This window comes from Lonchura striata, chromosome 2 (genome assembly GCF_050655825.1).
Source record: "Lonchura striata isolate lonStrDom1 chromosome 2, ASM5065582v1, whole genome shotgun sequence".
Lineage (NCBI taxonomy): Eukaryota > Metazoa > Chordata > Aves > Passeriformes > Estrildidae > Lonchura > Lonchura striata.
Window position 1 is genome coordinate 114336326 of NC_140704.1, and position 20989 is coordinate 114357314.

The 20989-nt window shown below is 37.8% G+C and overlaps 1 protein-coding gene across 6 annotated transcripts in view; it reads left to right on the plus strand.

Moving 5' to 3' along the window:
* Positions 1–20989, plus strand: part of ASXL3 (ASXL transcriptional regulator 3) — a 124996-nt gene that overhangs the window by 40695 nt on the left and 63312 nt on the right. For 4 of the 6 annotated variants that reach the window (XM_085572068.1, XM_085572065.1, XM_021525717.4 and 1 more), the window contains 2 exons: positions 17029–17137; positions 18489–18600. In XM_085572068.1, the coding sequence (XP_085428194.1) occupies positions 17029–17137; positions 18489–18600 (221 nt within the window). The remainder of the gene's footprint in view (positions 1–17028; positions 17138–18488; positions 18601–20989) is intronic. The other 2 variants (XM_085572066.1, XM_085572067.1) reach the window with 1 other exon arrangement.

Genomic DNA, 20989 nt, shown 5'->3' on the forward strand with positions numbered 1-20989 from the left:
CTCCATAAGTGTGCCGGAATTTGACATTTAGTTTCAAAATTCTGAATTCCTTCAGTTCAAAGTTATGTCCTAACTGAAAACTGTAGAAAAGGAACAAATAAACTGTGGAGATTTTCTTGAACTTTGGTGAATAAGAAGGCATAAGATATGGGGCAGTTTCTTTGGTTTTGAGTAGAAATGGACAAAACTAAAATTAAATTTAGGGATTTCAATTGTTATTGCTTAATCAAGAAGGTTTAGTGTTATTTTATATTTCTGCTTTAAAAGAATTATGATTCTTTTATCATAACAGGAAGTTGTAGGATGAAGGTGGGGTGGGCAGGAGAGAAAGAGAGAAGACACTGGGAGAAGAATAAGGAAGAGAGAAGAGATAGGATGCAAAGATGGAAGATGTGAAAGTGTAAAAATAAAGGAAAGAGGAAAGGAAATAAAAGAAGATGACAGAATGAAGAGATGAATGAATGAAGAGTTCATGACAATGCTCTGGAAGTGTGGGGCTGCAGGGCCAGACACAGCCTTGCGGCTGAGATAGTGGTGCCTCTAGGGTAACATATTTAAGAAAAGGCAAAAACAGCAGTCAGGCAGAAGAGGAGGGTAAAAAAATAGTGTGGAACAGTGGTGTGAACACCAAGGCCAGAGAAGAAAGAAGGAAGGAGGTGCTTCGGGCACCAGGGCAGAGGATCCCTTGAAGGCTGTGGAGGGCCACACCAGAGCAGATATCTACTCTGCAGCCAGTGGAGGAGACAACACTGGGACATTTGGCTGTTTCCTGAAGGAGGTGTTGCCCACAGAGCATCCAGGTAGAGCAGACAAAAACTGTGAGGAGGAAGCAATGGCAGAGAGGAGCAGTTATGGACTGAGTGTAACCCCTGTTCTTACTGCAACTCAGAATGGGAAAGGTAGAGAAATTGAGAATGTAGGAGGAAGGATGACCCTGTAAGGGAAAAACTGTTGTTTTAATTTTTTTTTTGGTCTTTATTTCTCTTTACCTAAATCTTTTAAAATTGTCAATGAATATGTTTTAATCAAGTCAACTCTGTTTTGTCTCTTACTGTAGCTTGTAAGTAATCACCATGTCTTTATCTCAACCCACAGTTTTTTCATCTCCTCCCTGTTCCTGTTGGGGAGGGGGAGGAAAAGGCTGGGTGGGCATTTGGCAGCTGGCCAAGGCAAACCCACAGCAGGAGGAAAGAAAGGAAAATCAAGGGAGAAAAAGAGAGGAACAAATAAGGTAAAGAGAAGAGAAATGAGAGGAATAAAGCAAGAATGAAAAAAAAGTAAAGAGAAGGAAGAGAAAAGGGAAAATGCAGCAAAAATAAAACTGAGAAAAGAAGATAAGAAAGCAAGAAGAGAAGAAGGACAAATGAAAAGAGAAGAAAGGAAGAAAGAAAAGGGAAAGGATAAATACAGGAAAACAGGAGAAAACAGTGAAAAATAAGAAAGCAAGTGGAAAAGCAAGAACAGAACATAGAAGAAGGGAGGGAGAAAAGATAAAAAGAAAAAAAAAACCAGAAGATTGAGAAGAAAAAGAAAGATAAGGGAAAGAACTGAAGGAAAGCAGAAAATAAGAGCAAAAATAATGAAAAGGAATGAAGTGCAAGCAAGTTCACTTGGTTGAGGAATCTGTAGCTGCTTTAAGCAGCAAAGTTAAATTTTTTAACTGACAGAAAGAGCTCATATGTGGTAACCAAGACCCTGGAAATTATTTTCCATAAAGTAAAAGTGGTATAATCCCTATATTAAAATAACTTAACTTTGGTTTCAGCATTGCTAGTCAATGAATAGATACATATTTTCCAGGTAAAAATTTCCAAAGAAATTCTAATAAGCATTAAGAACTCTCTTACTGATTTGGACTGGTTATTTAGGCAAGTGGGTGGTGTGGCTGAAATGGCATAGTAAACTGTCACGCCAGCATGTTGGCATATATCAGTTTTTAAGAAGAGGTTAAGTTACTGAGGCCGTTTAATTGGGATAACTGAGTAGGATTTTTGATAGTAAAAAAGAGAAAAAGAAATCAGTTTAAGTTCAGCATTGCAATTTACATTCACTCTGTTATTTCTATCAGGAAGAAATATTGTTTAATAAAGTAATGTCATATCACCTCCTGGTAGCTCAACATTCAGTAACATATTAAAGTTTTAAAGATTTCTGATATGAAAAAATAAATCCATAATTCTCATAAAATATAAAGAATGGTTTTAAACTGCATAGTACCTAGTAAAGTTCTTTTTACGGTACTTTGCTTGGCAGTATTCTTTTATTGTTTCCTTAAGTGGTTAAATCTTGCCATAATTTAAGCATTTTCACTGATACACATCACATGCCTTTTAGAATTTAATTTGGATAGGTCTTAACAGCTTTGTGCTTTGCCTTTTGTGTTTTGTTTTCATTACTGGGGGAAGGTAGAAGGAGATGTGTGTTCATCTTCGAGTTTTATAAATTTAGTTGCAATTGGTTTTAGTGGCAGCGCCTTTGAAATTGCACTGAAATCACGTGAGAGAGCCAAGAACATGACAAAAAGCTCCAGCTCAGGAACATGTGGGCGTGCGGGGCTCCCTCAAGCTTGGTAATTCTGCTTTCCCTCAGCAGGGTGGTACCCCCGCCTCTCCCCTCCTCTGCCTCCTCTGGCGCCAGATGCAGCAACCCAAGGGGTTACGGCTGAGACGAGCCAGCTGCATCTGGCAGTAGGTTCGGGAGCGGCTGGAGAGAGCGTGGTGCCTGAGCTGACAAAAGGTGAAATACAGGCCTTGCTCTGAGGAGTCTGAAATGGGAACCAGTTGTGTCATTCTGAGGCCATCCTTCTCCAGTTACTGTAAACCAATATTGTAGCCGAAAGAATAATCCTGTTCTCTCCAAGCTGCTTTTCCTGTTCTGGGCTGCCCACCTCCTTGGATGCTGACACAAGCATTCACATGGCTGTTTGGGGAAATAATCAAGTTTTAAATAAAGAAAAAAGGGGTGTGGGGGGAGAACATGTCATGGATACTGGAACATGTGGTCTGCCTTAGAGGGAAGCCACTGAAGATGCTATTTTGAATGGCAGAGCTGATAGAAAGTGACATGAGTCCAGTATTAGTCCTGGTGTAAATCTTGCTGGTGAAAGCCGCCTTACAAAAAGGTACAGAAATGCACTATTGCTGGCATAACTGCAGGGTGGTGTCTTGTAACCATTACAGCTGTGGTAACAGAAGTCCCTGCTGTGGATGATAAGAAAGGCTGGAAATTCTTCTAATCAGTCAGCGGAGAAGTGTGGCTAGAAGCTGTGACTTGCATCTGGATTATGGACCTGGTATAGCATGATAAAGTAGGAATCCTACTCAGTCTTCTGATCTAGGCCTGGCTCACGCTGGTTTTCTGGCAACACTTTGTTCTTCCTTTTTTTCCCTTTTTCATTGTGCAACAGAGTTAATGAAGCCACTCTCAGATGCTGCATGGGCTTCTTCTGTGGGTGGTGCAGCAGCTTAGAAGTCCTGTTGTTCTTTTGCAGTATATTTTGTCACTTTGTTGCAGATCTCCAGCAGAGGCAGCTAATCGGAGAATGCGCAGTTGAAGCAGTTTCCAGGCTTCTTGAGCAAGCTTCAGGGAAAATCTCCTGGGAGCTCCTGTTTCTGGGAACTTCGGTGGTACACTTCAGCGTGTTAGGGGCCAGCTTATGGAGGCATTTAACTCTGTCATTTCTGACAGACAGCTTTTGTTGCCTACTACCACTTGGTTGTGGACTACCTAGGTAGTAGTCATAAGCTCACTGTGGATAGAGACTCCTAAGATGGGGAAGATGGAAATTTATTACTTCTGGCAATATGAGAAAGCTTCTCTGCCTACTGAGAAGGATAGGTGTAGTGCATTGGAGGGAGGTCAGTAGGATTGTCAGAGGAGACAATCAGAGGCTCGGTCATGTTATGTGAAGAGGAAAATGAGGGTTACGGTTATTTGAGATCATATCAAGACAGTCACCCATCTTTCAACTCAGGGTTCTTGCTATAGCTGGAGGTTTACTTCTTGTTGATTACTTGAATCACAGATGTTGAAGATGGACATCTCTGAGGGTTGTCCATCCCTCAGACTTCACTCCTTGGTGTTTATCCATGTGGTTTCCATGATACTACTGGGGTGGGCTCAAGTATGTTAAAAGTGACTGCATGGCTCTGGTGGCAAGGATGAAGAGCACAAATGCTCAGGTGGTGTTTTTCTCAATCCTTCCAGTGAGGTGAAAATGGTCAGGTGGCAAAGGACTCCATAAAGTCCAAGTCTGGCAGCATGACTGTTGTCACAGGCAAAGCTGTAGTCCTTATTCAGTAGTTCTTATTCCTCAAAGGGAATAGGGGCAGGATTCGTAAGATGGAGTGTGGAAAAAGCCTCTTTGCTGACAGTCTGTCTTCTTTTCTGGAGGGCTTTGAAGGGGCTACTTAATGTGAAGGTTGCTGGAATTTGAAGAGAAGCAAAGGCATGGGGAGCATCATGGAAGTATCTGGGGAAAAACATAATTGGAGAAACATACTTTATGCAGTCTCTATACGCTTTTAGAGCACCTTAGGCTTACAAACACATGGTGGGATAATGCACACTGTGCATAATAGGATGCTACTATGCATAAATGGAGGGATGCAGGCTGACAAAGAGGGGCAGTGCATGCAAAGAAGTGCACAGTGTTTTGCCCTAGAATGAGTACTGAGCCTGAGGCAGAACATGAGTAGTGCTGGGGTAAACATCTGCTGACCATCTGGCCAAGGAGTAGCTTAGGCCTTAAAGCAACTGCTGGGTGCCTTGCAATTATTGTGGACCATAGCAGTTGTGAGGAATGTGAGCAAGCCAGGATGTTCCTGGAAGACAATTTCTTGATGCAGGCGATGTGCTTCTTGGGCTTGTTGCATGTGAACAAGGAAGGTCTGGTTGAATGTATGAAAGTTGGTGACCAAGGGCAATCGAACTATGGACAAAAAGGTCCAGGAAGGCTGTTTTATCTCCCTTGGTGAATGAGAATGGCTCATTATAATGAACAAAAAATCTAGCTAGTATGGCAGAAAACCAGTCTGAGTGAGAAGAGGCAAATCATGCCTGGCCAGTCGCTTCACCTTCTATGTTCCGATGGCTGGTTCCATGCATGAGACGACAGCAGTGGGATATCTTTTACCTTGACTCCAGCAAGACATTTGGCATTGTTTCCCAAAGTATTTTCACAGCAAATAAATGACATAGGAGCTCAATAAGTAGACAGTAAGGCAGATGGACATTTCTTTTGACTTCAGGCCCAAAGTGTTTTGATCAAAGATTCTAACTCCAGTTGGTGACCGGTTACTAAGTAGTGTTGCCCACATATGGATACTGAGGCTGTTACTGGTAATGTTGCTGTTTAACACCTAAAATATGGGACAGAGTGCACAATTAGCAGGTTTAGAGGAAGCAGTTGGTACACTGAAGACTGGGTTGTTGTTCAGAGGGATCTAGACAGCAGAGAACTATGCTAACATGAGTCTTGTGAAATTCAACACAGGCAAGAGCAAACTTCTTCATCTGGAACACAGTAATCTGTGGTGGTATAGGCTGGGGGCTAACACGGCAGGAATCAGCATTGCAGAAAATTACCTGGGACTCCTGGTGGTTAACAAGGCAGCTATTAGTCCATCAATGTGCCTTTGCAGCAAAGAAGGGCAAGCCCATGTTGGGCTGTGTTAGCAGGACTGTGGCCTGCAGACCAAGGGAGCCGATCCTTCCCCTCTGTTCAGCACTTGTGAGACTGAATTTGGAGAACCATGTCCAGTTTTGTGCCCTCTTCCAGGAAAGAGATTGATACATCAGAGTGCAGTGAAGGTTCACCAAGGTAGCTGGAGGCTGGAGCATATCGTATATGAGGAGAGGCTGAGAACTGGGCTTGTTTACAGAGCAGAAGAGAAGGCTCAGGGGGATCCTGTGGCCTTCCACTGCTGACTGATGGGAGCGTGTAGGGAAGACAGAACCAGGCTTTTCTTGGAGGTTGTATAGTGACGGCATGAGAAGCAAAGAATGAGAGGCAGCAGATACAAATTGGAACATGAAACATTCTGATTTGATAATAAGAAGAATACTTTCCCAGTTAGAGCAGTTAAGCACAAGAGGAAGGTTGTCCAAGGAGGCTGTGAAGTCTCCATTCTTAGAGATTGCACAAAACTTGAATGGACAAGGCTGAGATCCAAGTGGCCCTGCTTTGAGCAGAAGGTTGAACTAGATAACTTCTGGAAGTTCCTAGCAGTGTAAATTATATGAGGGCATGAAACTTGGTGGAGCTGAATGTTCTTAAAAATATCTGTAACTTTTTTTTGGGGGGGAATAGAAGTGGGTGGGGTGGATTGGCATGTATTTTTTATTTTGCATTTGACTAACCAGTTGTGTATCAACAACATAGACACACACACAATATATTGAGAAAACACTAAAGGGAAGGTTATGGAGACTGGCCAATTAAAAAGCCAAATTAAACAAGAGAACTTGGGGTAATTTCATACAGGTCCCTTGTGTAGAGTGATTAAGTTTTAGAGGCCAAAAGGCAGTCAGTGATTATTGACTCTGTCTTGTTCAGCATAGTCACTTTACTTTCCACCTTAACATTTTTTTTTTTTCCTTGAGGAGCAGGCTTCTAAGCTTCACCCACCTTGAAGCCAAGAATATTTGGAAGGGTGGGGTGTTTTTTTTTCATTTTATGCATTGCACATTTTGTGGCAATGTTTTTCTTGGGTTTAGTACATTTTTGACTGTAGCACAGTCATTACTTCATTTTTCTAAACATATGTATTTAAAGCCCACAAGGGTCTGTGAAATCTGATACTAAAATAAGACATCGTATATATAAAATAATGGTTTCTTTAAGAAAGCCATTTTTTAACGTCTACTCCAGAATTCCTTTAATGTGGTAGGAACTAATTTTTTTTTTCCTTTATTTATAGTTTTGTCCTTCATGGTGATGATTGATATTGGAGCAGAAAGTGAAAATGTACTACTGCATTTTAATGAAATCAGTTAAAACTATTAAAAGGAAATATTTTATTAAAAGAGAAAAGGACAAAAAAGTACATTCTTGTATAGGAAGTAGTTGTCAGAGAGAACTGTTTTATTTAACCAATATAAGAATTTGTTGCACAAAAAAAATTCAAAAGTTTATTTTAAGTGGTGTTGTATGAGGAGGGTGTCTTCAGTCCAGGGGATACCCTGTCTGTTGTGACTCTCTCTGATGTGCCTGCTGATTTGGGATGGTTTTCTTTCTGAAACACTTCTTTCAGGATGATTTCAAGAGGTACATTTTAATATTTGCCCATGTCTTTCAACAGCACGTTAAAAGTGCACTTCTTTGTTAGCATTGCTTTTTTTCTTGTATTATTTGTACTATATTTAATAAAATTGTAAGAATTCAAAGTTCAGAGATGCATTTACATATATCCTTTCTTTGAGGTTTTTCTTCACAAAGAAGAAAAATCTGGGGTTTTCCTAGGTGTTAGGGTGCACAGAGAAGTGTAAACATTTCTCTATAAAACTTGTGTTTTCATTTCCTTTCTGGTTGAGGAATGCTTGTTGCCATATGTGAATATCGTTTAAAGAGGTGTCATGGTGTTTCAAACATAATTTACGGAACATTCAAAGTATTCAAGGAGATCTACTCAGAGGCATGGCTGGCAAAGGGCAATCAGAAAAACTAATGGCTATTTGAATTTCAAGGAAATTGTTAATATCTTTCAGTCTGTAGTATATAATGTGGGATTGGTATGATGAGTTTGTGTGCTTTTTATTTTCTCTTCTCAAATTTACCTGCTACACTGAGAGCATTACAAACATTTTCAGGGAAAAATACATAACAGTAGCTCTATAAAATTCTGTTCAGGAACCCTTAAATTTTACACAGGTTCTGGAAATTCTATAAATAAAGTTTTTCTTGTGACAGAAAATGGTTTTTAAAAAAAGGGGGAAAAGCCTGGCTGGCTTGAGGAGTACTAAGATTTGCAGTGAACTTTAGTTAATGGGGCTTTTCATTTTATTGTTTTAGAAGAGTCGTAATAAAGCTCCACTTTCAGCATGGATGAACTCCATTTGCTGTTTTGTTCTGAAACATCACTGTGGCTATTGTCGCCAGGTTTGACACCATCAAAAGTTTTCTCAGGCTGCCAGCACCATGAGATAAAATAGATTTTGCTCTAGATAGCAAAAAGATTCATTACCAGTGTTGTTCACTATAGAACTTTATCTACCTTGGCCTCAGATCACAGAGCACTCAAAAGGTAAGAGTGGAAATGTCAAAACTGATTGAAATGTGTATGAAAGGCCATTGCACAGGGCAGAGGGCAGAATCAGATGTGTTTACAGTAATCTTCACCCCCAAGGAAAAGAAGAAACATCAGATACTCGACAGTGCTTTAATACTGCTAAAAGATGAAAAATGCCTAAGTCTATGCCATCATTTTCAAAAGGGAGCCAAACTCTTAGCTACTGAGAGGGAATTAGAATTAAAATTTATGTGTAGCCGTGCATGAGAGCTGTGCTTTCCAAGAAACATCTTTGACTGTGTGGTCAGTTAGTCACTTGCAACTGACTGTGGGTGAATGCAGCCAGTCTGGCAAATTCTTAAAGAAAAAAAAAAACCCACATTTTCTTACCAGCATTCCCTGTCTTTCTGTTCTGTTTGCCTTAAGCTAACAGTTTCATTCACTTGTCCGCCTTAGTTTTGACATGGTGATGTATGTCTGGAGGTTTATTACATTTGTGCTTTAGTGTACATGTTAATGGCCTGTAATCACTGTGCACAATGACTGTATCTAGATGTACAAAAGGTACAGAGGGAGATTGCTTCTTGCAAGAGGATCCTGGGATTAGTAGAACTAGGTCCTAAGGGTAATTGCATAAGCTCCAGTATTTGTTTATTATGTATATTCTTCGTATAAGTCTTGAATAATATTTGTATGTCTCTTTTCCAAGGAGAGCCAGTGTTGTTTAGTGCTTCAAGGGCAGTTTGGTAATAGAGTGAAGAAACCAGTTCTCTGAAAGCAGCTTCACTTCTGACTCCTTCCCTGATTCAAGTTTGGGTTAATTGAAAATGTAAAACTAGACTTAGGTGAGATTGTAAATGAGATTTCCTGCTGAGAATGCAAAAAGAATACCTTTTCATAATACCTCGCTTGAATTTAGGATCCAGGTTGAGTTTTTATACATTAATGCTCCAGATCATTTCATATTTGAAGGATATTGATAATGTTTCGTTTCTTGGTGTTATATCACTTTAGTCAACTGTGGTTCCGGCTGCTTGTAACTCTCTCAAAGCTGCAAAGGTCAGGGTTCAAGTTCATTGCTAGGTTCTTCTGGTTTATAATTCGGGTTTCAGTACTTTGGCTAACTTCAGTGAAAACTGATAGGTAAATTCTGCTAGTTTGTGACACAGACATTGGGTATGACAGATGTGTTACATCTGTACTGGTCCTTGTTTTTTCCATCATACTACCAATAATCATGCCTCTGTCTCCATCTGATGTAGAAAAACAAGAAATCTGTATGGCAGTTGAGGATGAAGAATGTCAGTAGTGAAAAAAACAGGTCTTTTTCTCTAGCATCTTACAGTAGTTATTTGCAGTCTGAGAGACTGTAGATAAATGAGCTATACTACTTTGTCTTGTTGCCTGATAGCCTGGCTTATTTGCTCTGCCCAAGAATAGTAGCCCTGTTGATGGTATTTGAAGGCTGAAAGTCAGGTACCATGTGTGAAGCATAAATAGGACCAGAGATGTAAAAATTTTCTTCAGCATGCTGCCCAAATGAGAACAAAACTGGTGTTAATTCTGATTAATGTGGATAAAAACGATTGAAAATAAACTTTAAAAAACATATTTATTTTAAGAATATAAATACATTTATATTAGAATATAAGTATCTAAATACTTTAAAATACATTCAAATATTCAAGTGGGAGAGCTTATTTTAGGAATAAACCTGAAGTATGATATATTCAGACTGTATAAATAATATTCAACCTGTATGTACTTCAATTCCTATAAAACTTAAGCAAATAACTTAGGCTTAAGACTTTATTTATTATGACTTTATTATTTAAATGGTTAAGACTTCAGAATGTAAATAGTTTTGACAGTCATGTCGACTGTTCATATTGAGTATTCTCTGTAGTTCTCATTAGTAGTCCCTTTAAAATTAAAAAGCCATTGGAAGCTCAAAAAGAAAAATGTTTTTTTTATTGCTCCAATTTATGAATAAGAACTTTATGTGAGAGGCTGAGATCTTCCAGCTCTTGAGTTTCACTAGACTGTATATATAAAAATAGTAAATGGTTCCCTAGCTACCTACTACCCACATATTAAGTGATAGTTTTATTGTTTAATAAATCATGTTGGATATGTGATATTTTGGAAAGTCTCTCCTTTCTTCCTTTTATATCCTGCACATCTAGTGTATTTTCATTCAGCATTTAACAGTCAACCTCTTAATCAAATTGAGGTTCTTTCCAGAAATTATTTGACAGAAATAAGTACACTTGTAAAGATTTAGTAAATATGGTGTCATTGCTGTTTTAACATTGAAAAATACGACATGGATTAATTTCTGTACAATAAGTTAGATAATTGATGAATGCATTTGTAGTCTCTGAATAAATAAAAAGTGAGATTACATTAAAGCTCTATTTATTGTCTGATTGGGGTATTTTAATCATTTCAAGCAATGAACAAATTAACCTTGTAGTAGGAAAATAAATGGAAAAAAATCAAAAGCAAGATTTTAATTGATTGTTCAAATCAATTTTTCTGTTTGATAATTTAAATTGGTTTCGTTTGGATTATCATGTGTAGTCTTACGATTTTGCTATTGAAATAAGGATGACCAAGTGCAATTGTACCTGGAATACGTAGTCTGTATATAACAGAGGCTGAGGAAGCAAATATACTGCTTGCAGTCTTCCTGTGTGTTTTGGGTTTTCAAGGCCAGGTTTTGAGAGTGGGGGTCTACAGGGGTGGCTTCTGTGAGAAGCTTCCTTCATGTCCAATGGAGCCAATGCCAACTGGCTCCAAAGCTGGCCCAGTGCTGCCCAGGGCCAAGCCCATCAGCCATGATGCTGCACAACAGCAACTACAGCTGCAGAGAGGAGTGAGAATGTGTGAGAGCAACAACTGTGCAGACACCAGGGTTAGTGAAGAAGGAGGGGGAGAGGAGGTTGCACTGCAGCCTGTGGTGAAGACCATGGTCCTGAAGAACTTCACCCTTTGGAAGGGACTCACCCCAGGGCAAGGGAAGAGGTCCCCACCCTAAAGGGATGAGCAGCAGAGGCAATATGTCATGAACTGACCACAACTCCCATTCCCCTATCCTGCTGGGGAAGAGGTAGAGGAAACCATGAGTGAAATTAAGCCCAGGAAGGAGGGGAGGGAGGAGGAGGGAAGGTGTTTCAAGGTTTGGTTTTATTTCTCATTTTCCTACTTTGATTTGATTGGTAATAAACTCAATGCTTATTTCCCCAAGTCGAGTCCGTTTTGCCCATGGTGGTTATTGTTGAGTGATCATTCCCTGTCCTTACCCTATGAGCCTTTCCTTGTATTTTCTCTCCACAGCCCAGCTGAGAAGAGGAGTGACAAAGCAGCTTTGGTGGGCAAGTGATGGGCAGCCAGGGTCAGCTGGGTTGGTTTGTTTAGACTAACTTCATGTGTTTATTGCTGAGAGAGTTGTAGATACAGGTGCAGGAAATCTTGCGCTCGCTAACAGCTTTGTTTTCCAATATTTACCTGTGCTCTCTGCTTCCCTCTGTGCCAAGGGAAGGATCCTGTGCCACTTGAATATATTAAAATATCTGGGCCTTTTATTCAGTCTACAATTCATTGGACCTCTCCTGGTTGTTCCTCCTGAGCTCAGGCTGGTAGAATGTGCCTTGGCCCTAGCACTAACTGCTGCTGCAGCCCTGCCAGCTCCATCAAGCCCGGCTGTGGAAGGAGAACAGCTCTAGACTGGTCAGCAGCAGTTGGCCTGTCATCTTCATAAATAGCACAGCTATCTTCTCATCTTGGTAGATCTGTTAGGTTCCTGGTGGTTTTCTGTATCACTCCTGAGCTAGGTCACAGCCACAGTCTTGTGAAGCAGGTTGGGACATTTTGCTGACACTTGATAGCAGGACTATGAGCACATGGCTCCTTGAAGGTTGTGGGAGAGCTTTTAAGAGGAAGCCAAAGGGCTTCATCATGCCAGGCACGCAGCGCTGTGTGGGACACTTCAGCAAACAATGCAGGTCTAGACACTGAGTCAATTTTTCAGCATTTCTAGCTGCTGTATATTTTGGAACAAGTATACTTAGGGACACATGATTAACCTCAGCCTTAACCAAAATATAGATTTATTGAAGAGATAAAGAATCACAGGTTACAGTGCTAGATGGTGCTCAAGAGATCACTGAACACAAATACTGGGACAGGTTTCAGTCTGTGTATCAGCTGGGGTTGGTGTGTGTATGATCTTCTGATGAAGGTCATTTTACAAACTCCCCTGCTCTGTTCTAGTGTTGATTAAAACATCAGCAGCTACATTCACACTTTTAGACAGTCCATGGACTTTCTTTTTCTTCCACCAGTGGCCATGAAGAACATTCATCTCCATTGTCTTCAACAGTTTTTTATATATTTTTGGAAAATTACAAATATAGGTCCTCCTTTTACTTTTACTTTTCCGTTTACTGTACTACGCAAGTGGGTTTTCTGCAGCCTTTCCTGATAAGTGTTATTTTCTTTATCTCTTGTCACTCTAAAATTGGTGTAACTTACATGCATTATGAACATATTGTATTCTGTGTGACTTCAAATCATGCCTAGAAATTAGTTCTTAATCCTTTTGGTTTTACTTTGTTTCTAGCACTGAGTAAAAATTGTTGCTCCCTTGTGACTATTTATGGATGTGTATAAAAGGAGCAGATGATTCAAACAAATAAATACTGAACAAATTTATGACACCTAGGTGCTCCTCTTACAGCAGTCGTCATTAGATTTGGGGATGTGTCAGGAAGAGGAGGGGGTTACACCACATACAGTGGGGCTGAGTGGCTGAAATGCTGTCTGCTGCAAGACCCAAGGTGCCTTGTCTGCAAAGTGGCAGGGAACTTTCTCTGTCTGCCACACTGTATTGCCTGAACAAGGCGACTTTAGTCAATTTATTTTCCATATTTAAGACATCTTTTTTCTTGCCAAGATCATAATTTTTGTCTCTTGGCAAGCAGTCTAGCAAAGACCATTAGAATTATATGTTTAACCACAGAAGTTTTCAGAGTTTCTGACAGAGCCATGTGTTTGAGAAGTTTCCAATATAAAAATAAGTAACGTTTTTATTGGTGTTTTTACAAATTTTCAATAGGGTTTTGGGAAGGGTGACAGAGGAGGAAGTAATGGAAATCTGTATTTCCCCTACATGTTTTAGCAGAGATTGGTGCATGGAAAGTCTGGAATTTCGATTTAGGTAACACTGGCTGCGTGACCAGTAGAGGGAGCCCAGAATCACAAAATGTTGGAGATATTTTTGACTGGGGGAGTTGGGGGTGCAAAGTTTGATTTGATAATATACAGAATTTTTGAAGTACTACCAGCGAATAGTGATTTTGGGAAAGAGAATTTATGAAACATTGAAATGTCTGATGTCTTCTAAATGATCAAGTTGTATTAGCAACCTTTATGTTGGAAGGTTAATGAGTGTTTTGTTTTTTTTTTTCTTTCCTATGTTGCTGGTTGTTGTAACATCATTAACATCACTTTTACAGAAAGTAAGTAACTCTTCATATTTTAAACCTTTTTGAAAGTGTATGTGGGGTAATACTGCTTGTATATGTGTATGGATGTATATGTATATAAAATAAACATACAAGAAAAAAGTACCAGTCTTAAAGACATACTGCTACAGATTGTAACTTCTATATATGAATGACTTCTAGAATACCATAGTGGTTTAAAGCAGTCTCACCCAAATGATGATAAATAGTATGAAAGTTCTGCATCTGAAGACTGTAAATGGTAAACATATTTCTTGTGTGCAGACTATGGCAATAAAGCTTGCAGCATATCGATTTAAAATATATTATGGCTCTAAATATTCACAGATATCAAGTTGCAAAGTAGAATATTATTGTATCCAATTTCATTTAACTGAATCAAAGTTGAACTGATTTGGAGTGTTTCAAGAACTTAGGTCAAGCTGTGCCATTTTTGATCTCAGAGATACTCAGCATATTGGCAGGCCTTGACTGCTGTATTAATACATGCCAGGAGCTCTGAGCAGAAGGAACATGTCCTCAGGCTATAGGAGAATTTAGAAAGCATGCAATAAGTAGTACAGATCCCTCAGAAAATGCTCTAGGATACAGATATCAGTCTGCATCATGGGATCTTTGATTGCTGGCTTTTTGAACCACAGTCCCACGTGTTGTGATAGCATGTGTTGCAAGCATTTTCAGCGTCCGTTGTGTGTAACATTTGGGATTTTTAATGCAGTTTTTTAAGGATGCCAGTGCTGACAGAAGAACAGGCAAGTCATTGGTTGACATGGGTCAAGGCAGAGCTGACAAAGGACACCATGGAACTTCAGTTTGATCTGTTAGCTCAGAATAAATCCCACCCCTCAGTGTTCCCAGATTATTTTCATTTGCAGCTTAAGTGTGTTCTGTGTGGCTTGTTTTGTGCTCCTTATGGACATACCCAGTTTTGAAAAAGGGTGGATATGGCCCTTTGGTTGCGTGTCATTAGGAGTTGCAGATATCTGTAAGAAACAAATATAGCTGTAGTTAAAAGTGCTTGTTGGCTCAGTAGCTGATATGGGTTTCTTTCTAAGTCAGAGAGTAGTTTCTGTTGTCCATTTGCCAGTTGTCTAGACTTTGAAGATTAAGATATCTGCTGTGAACACAGTAGTGATCATGAGATGTTGCCAAATCCCTATTTTGGGTTCATTCATGCTGTATCATTTCAATTGGTTAATGATAGCTAAAAATAAGTGTAGAGTCCAGAGTATATCCATCAGAAAAGGAGGAGAATACAAATCATGCATACATGCACACAGTTTTGTTTCTTGTTGACATACCAAGTTTTTGTTCTGCTGTAGAGTCAGCAAGTTCTTTCTGTCTTGCAGAGAAAGCCTTAATCGGTGATAATGTTTCACTAAAAAGATCCAAATCTGAGAGAGTTGAAATTGCTTCACGTATGTTAACATATGGAAGAAATTACACAGCCGTAACTGCTGTATTAAATGCTTTGTCTCTTTACTTGTCAAGCATTAATCCAGTAAGGAAAATGTGTAAAGAGAAGGATCCTACATATTACAAAAGTGTTTAAGTAATCATTAAAGTCAATGAACTCCCTTCATGTCTTCTGTCCCACTGCTCTCAGTATTATTTTATTTCCAACATATTTTGGTTTGTATTTTGTTAAAGTATTATATCAAAACCAAATGTGCCGCTAGTTTCATTTGCAGGGAAGCCAAAGAAACCACAAAAACTTGTCAGAATTTTCATATTGCGTGATCATGTTTAGGATACCCAAAAAATAAATACCTCTTGCATATCTGATGTGTTTATCAACAAGCAGCATTTTTACCTACAATTTTTTATTTTAGATGTAGTAATATGATACATTAGATGACCTGCAGTAAATAAATTATAATAGACAGGACTTCCTGGCCTGAGGGCACTTTATAGTTTAATTTTTACCGGAAGAGCAATTACCACACTATTGATCTTGCCATTAAAATAGTGATATATGTACAGTAAAGATGAATTCTGTTGTAGCAGAGTCATGGAAATCAACGGAAAGCATAACCATATGAAATACAACCATTTCAATCCAGTTTCACGTGTTAAAAAAAAAATTAGACTTGCAAATTTCATCCAAGATTGGATGTTGTGTTATAATACCACGGAATAAGGAGGAGTAGTTTCTGATGAACTTTGAAGCCCTGTTCCTGGTTTATAGTTGAGTATATAATTAATCCTGAAATACTTCGCAACACACTTAATTTAATGCACAGGCATTGTTCCACTTAACCAAGTGGAATATATTTACGTGGCTCAAGATAAGCGTGCGTGCAGACTGGGGACCCCAGGGAAGAAGCACAGTTTCAGATTCAGTCCCTGAGTACACTGTGTACAGTAGCCAGCAAATGGGGATAACGATGTGATACTACATCTATAGATATTGTACTTCAAATTTTAAATTAAAATGAAATAAAATAATTTATGACTGCCTTCTTTCCCACCTTTCTTAGCTCAACTTTTCAGAATAGCATACATATTTTCTTTTTTTTCTGATGTTAATATGTATATACTACAAAGATATCTCTGTACAAATGTTAATTTTTTTCTGAATGTGTTGTGTTTCGTTTGAAAGAGTCCTTTAATATGCATTCCACAGTGGTATTAAAATTATTACCTTGAGGAGGTCAGTCTCATAATTTCTAAAACAATTCTAATTAGAAAAGATAATGTTTCATAAAAGGCACAAATTTGCATATATTTGTGTATAATAATGCATGCTGACCATATTGAGCCAGAAGAAGTCTTTACAATATATATCACTTTTAATTTTAAATGTGTTTTTTCTGGACTCTTTATTATTCTTTTGTTGCCTTTCATCCTATGGGATGCAGCTGCCCTTGAACTTGGTACTGTTTTGATCATTCATGTGCAGCAGCCACATTGTCTGTAACATTTTAAAAATGAGGCTTCATGGTGTTATTTATGAAGTAATTTCACATAAATATTTGGACTTTGGTTCTTTCAGAATGTGGAGCTGGTTTCTGTATGAAGAAAAACGTAATTATAATTCACAGACTTTTTGCCTCAAGCCTAGGGGACAGATGCATATGATTAAGTTTGAAACTGGCCTGTTATTGTAATGTAGATGTTTTCAGGGTTGAGAGAATTAAAAAAAAAAAGGAAGGGGGGGGGGCAAAAAAAAAAAAAAAAAGCCAGGCAAGCATGAGTTTTTAAAAAAATAGACCGAGGGAATAGTTTTACAAGCGGCACTCAATCTTAGACTGCACAATTTTATTTTTCAGTGGAACCTCTCCATTAGCTTGCCTGAATGCAATGCTTCATACTAACACTCGTGTAGGTGATGGAACATTCTTCAAAATCCCTGGGAAATCAGGACTCTATGCTCTCAAAGTAAGTTTAAATTTTGTATATGGATTGTACATACAACTATTAATCCATTTTATGAATGCCTCAATAGATATAAATGTAAACAGATTAGATTCTTTCGCGAGGAAATGACCTGATAGTCCTCCTAACTGCTTTCAGATGTCTTTTAAAAGGATTTATAATGAAAGTAAACATTGAATGTTTTATCCTAGAAAGCATATACGTGTTCTTGAATTTGGCACATGGTATAAAAAACACATCGCTTAGTTAAAATGCTGCTTTTTTGGAGTTGTTCACAGTAAGGCCTTTGTTTTAGGACTAGTGCGCTCAAGAGGATCACTGACTTTCCAATTAAGTAATTGTATTGATGTTTGATTTTTGAATAGCGAAAAATTATTTGCAAGTCTAATATAAATCAGCTTTTAATTCAAATACTGCATCGATGCTTTTGAGAAGGAATATAATTATAGTGATAGAATTTTGCCTTTATTGTATTTATATTCCTTTTTTTTTTTTTTTTTTGGTATGAACATGATATTTACTGTGGGTGGAAATTTTTTCTTGTTGTACATGAGCAAACTTAGAGGGGCTTCACAATAGAAGTGGGATAATGTGAGGCAGTGATGAGAAAAAAGAAAGTGAGATTATCTGCTTGGCAGTGTAAATGTAGTCAACTAAAATTTTGGGCTGGGGGAAGGATCTTTTGTAATTTATGACAGATGTATTTGATGTAAGGGTATAAAAATATAAAATATATAAATTTGTCTGCTCCTGCTAAGTAAAAATCCTGAATACTTGAAATTGAATTAATAGTTTTCAGAAGCTGTCTTTCCCAATTTACTAGAACAAATGCTGTTGTTTTTCTTTAAATCGGGAGATATTCTTGGCACAATTCCAGGAATTCACAATCACTCCCATGCTTGTGAGCTCCAGGTTGCTTCAGCTATTTGAATTCAGGAAACAGGCAAAGGCAGAAAAGAAACATTAAAGGATTTGTGTTTTGCTGCAGTGTTGTAGACACTCAACTGGAAAACTAGGATTTTTAACAGCCACACAAGTCTGTTTCTGTTAAAAAAATAGAAGAAGAAAAAGTGGAAGATCTTGCATTTTATGTGACTTTTTCAGTTTTAAAAAGAGCAGGGGATGACCTCACAAAACAGCTTTTTTGCTTTTAGTTTGCAAATCCTTTCATGAAAGTCTGTTTTTTATGGCTCTCTCTAGAGTAACTCACAGGCATATTTTATTTTATTCTTGGTTTTTCTGAAATGTAAGCATGAGAGTACACTGCAGTAATCTATTTTCGGAGATGCAGCAGGATCATGAATGATTTTTTTTTCTTGTTAATTTTATTTTTATTTTTATTTTTTAACTGTAGAAAGAAGAATCAACATGCCCTACTGATGGAACATTGGATTTAGGATGTGAATCTGAGTTAGATGGCACTGAAATGGCTGAGACAAACAATAATAATGGAGAAGAAAATGGTGGTAGGTGATTTAATCTCAATATTAGAGGGCATATTTTGGGAAAAGAAAAAGTATTGTTTTCTTTGAATTTTTGTGTTGTGATTTCTAAGCAGTATAAATAATCTTTTGTACTCAGTGGAACTATTTTGAGTGACTCCCTCTCTTTTTTGGCCTTATAAAGGAATCAGGAACACTAAGTGCCTTTATTTGACTTAAGGTTTTAAAAGGCAAAGAATAGTGATGTTGGGTGTGTTTTCAGTTGGTAATTTTTTGGCTTACATTTTTTTTGTTTAGGGCCCAGAGATAAAGAGTAATTTGCCTTTACCAGGCATCAGACTTGGCAGTTGTCAGATTCAGACATCTCATTGATTTCAGTGTGGACATGTGGGGTTGGTCCCTCAGTAGAGTTCTGGACAGAGGACAAAGATTTCTATTTTTTTGCTTTCAGGCAGAGGTACTCCTGTTTGCTATGGTCACATAATGGCATCTTGAAATATTAAATGCTGTGCATTTTTTTTTCCTCTAAAATAATGGCGAACTGAAACGTTGAAATAACTTAAAAATGGCAACCTTAGAAATATTTTTTTTTTATTTCTGAGAGATAATAGTTATTCATAAGGAGAACATCAGTCACCTAAAATTATTTTGCAAGTAACAGAAGTAAATATTATTACAGCTACACCCATGTAGTGATTATGAAGTGAATGATTTATGAAAAAACAAATCTGACTATCCAGAACTTCTGAAATAAATGATTCCTTGGTCAGGTCTCTTCTGCTGTCCAGTCTCAACCTGTCCCACTGCTGGACTGCTGCCTGCTGTTTTGGCTTTCTTGGTATATGGTGAGCCAGAGTCCTGTTTACAACTAGGACATGAAAAGGCTCAGCTCATGTTGTTGTTCTGCTACAGACTTCCTTCTTTAACTTGAGCAACTTACTTAGCTCTCAGGCTGCACCTTTACAGGACTGATACTGCAGTTTTTGTATTGCTCTCCAGCAGCATTGAAAAATCATAAAGTGTTCAGTGATAGGAATAATAACTATCCAAGGCATTTTGTGGGTCTGTCTAGGACTGAAGTTTTGAAGCTCCGTGGAAACAAAAGTCCAGAGTATTAAATGTCTCTGCTTCTTCATTTCCTTTGATATATTATGTCTACAAGTTAACAGATTCTGCATCTGCAGTGGTTTGATGCTTATGTAGCGTATGCTGCCTATGTAAGTGAACTTACATGTTCTTTAACAATTCCTCTTTGATACTCAGAAAATTTGTTGATGCACAATTCCTGAAATTGAAGGAAGAATAGAGCAGTAAAAAGCAGTGTAAATACAGTTACAAATACAAAGCCAAAGTTGATGTTACTTCTTATAAACAAAATTAAAAAAAGCACAGGCAATTATTTAGTAGTGTTAGGATGTAAATAGGATGTTACAGAATGTAAATAGGATGTCATAATTCCAGAAATAAGAAATTACTGGGTTTTGACTGGGAGCAGGCTATGTACTATTTTCACAGTTCACAGTAATAAAAATAATTATAGCACTTGTGATGACATAAAAGAGAAGCTGCGAAAATTTAACATTTTGTAATAAAGCATTAAATTACACCTAGATTGGTTTTAAAGCTGAGAATTTTCCATCATTTTTCATCTTTAACAAATATTGGAAAATTGCAATATATTTAACATTTTGAGAACAAGACATTTTAATTTTCTTGTCATGCTATGAATATCAATGGATATATTAAAAAAACGTAAATGGGATGGCAGTAGTGAGTGTCTATTGCATATAGAAAGGCCAATGCTTGATATGATCAATTAAGAATTAAATGCAGCATGTATTTAATAAATAGCATATCAGTCAGCTAGTACAGGACAACATTTTAACATGTTTGATAATAGCTTTTTTTGGGACTGCGAGTTTGTTGTTAAAGATACCATTTATATGCACTTAGAATTCTGATTTGTTTACAGTATAGAAGGCTTGGCTTAAAAATAGGACCATGGCCAGAAAATACATCCAGTTTTTGGTGGATTGAAATTACAAATTATTTAATCTGCAAAGGCACCATCCACAATAGCATTTTGCTCTGAAGGGTGTGATTTGACCACTCTTCATTTAGTATTTTTTTAATGTCAATATTTTTTGAAAACAATGAAATCTTTCTAGCATAAATTTTTTGATAATAAATAATAGTTGTGAGACTTCTTTTGATTGTCTTGTAAATCATTGCATCTGAACAGCATGAATTTGTTTAGACTTTCAAGCAAAGAGGTGATATGCTGCAGAAATATGTGTTCAATAAATCAGTATATCCGAAAAGCATTCAAGAATCACAACACAAAACAACTTGAACATGAATAAGATGCATTTGCTAATTAGTCCTGTGTAGTTCTTAGACTATCATTCTGATA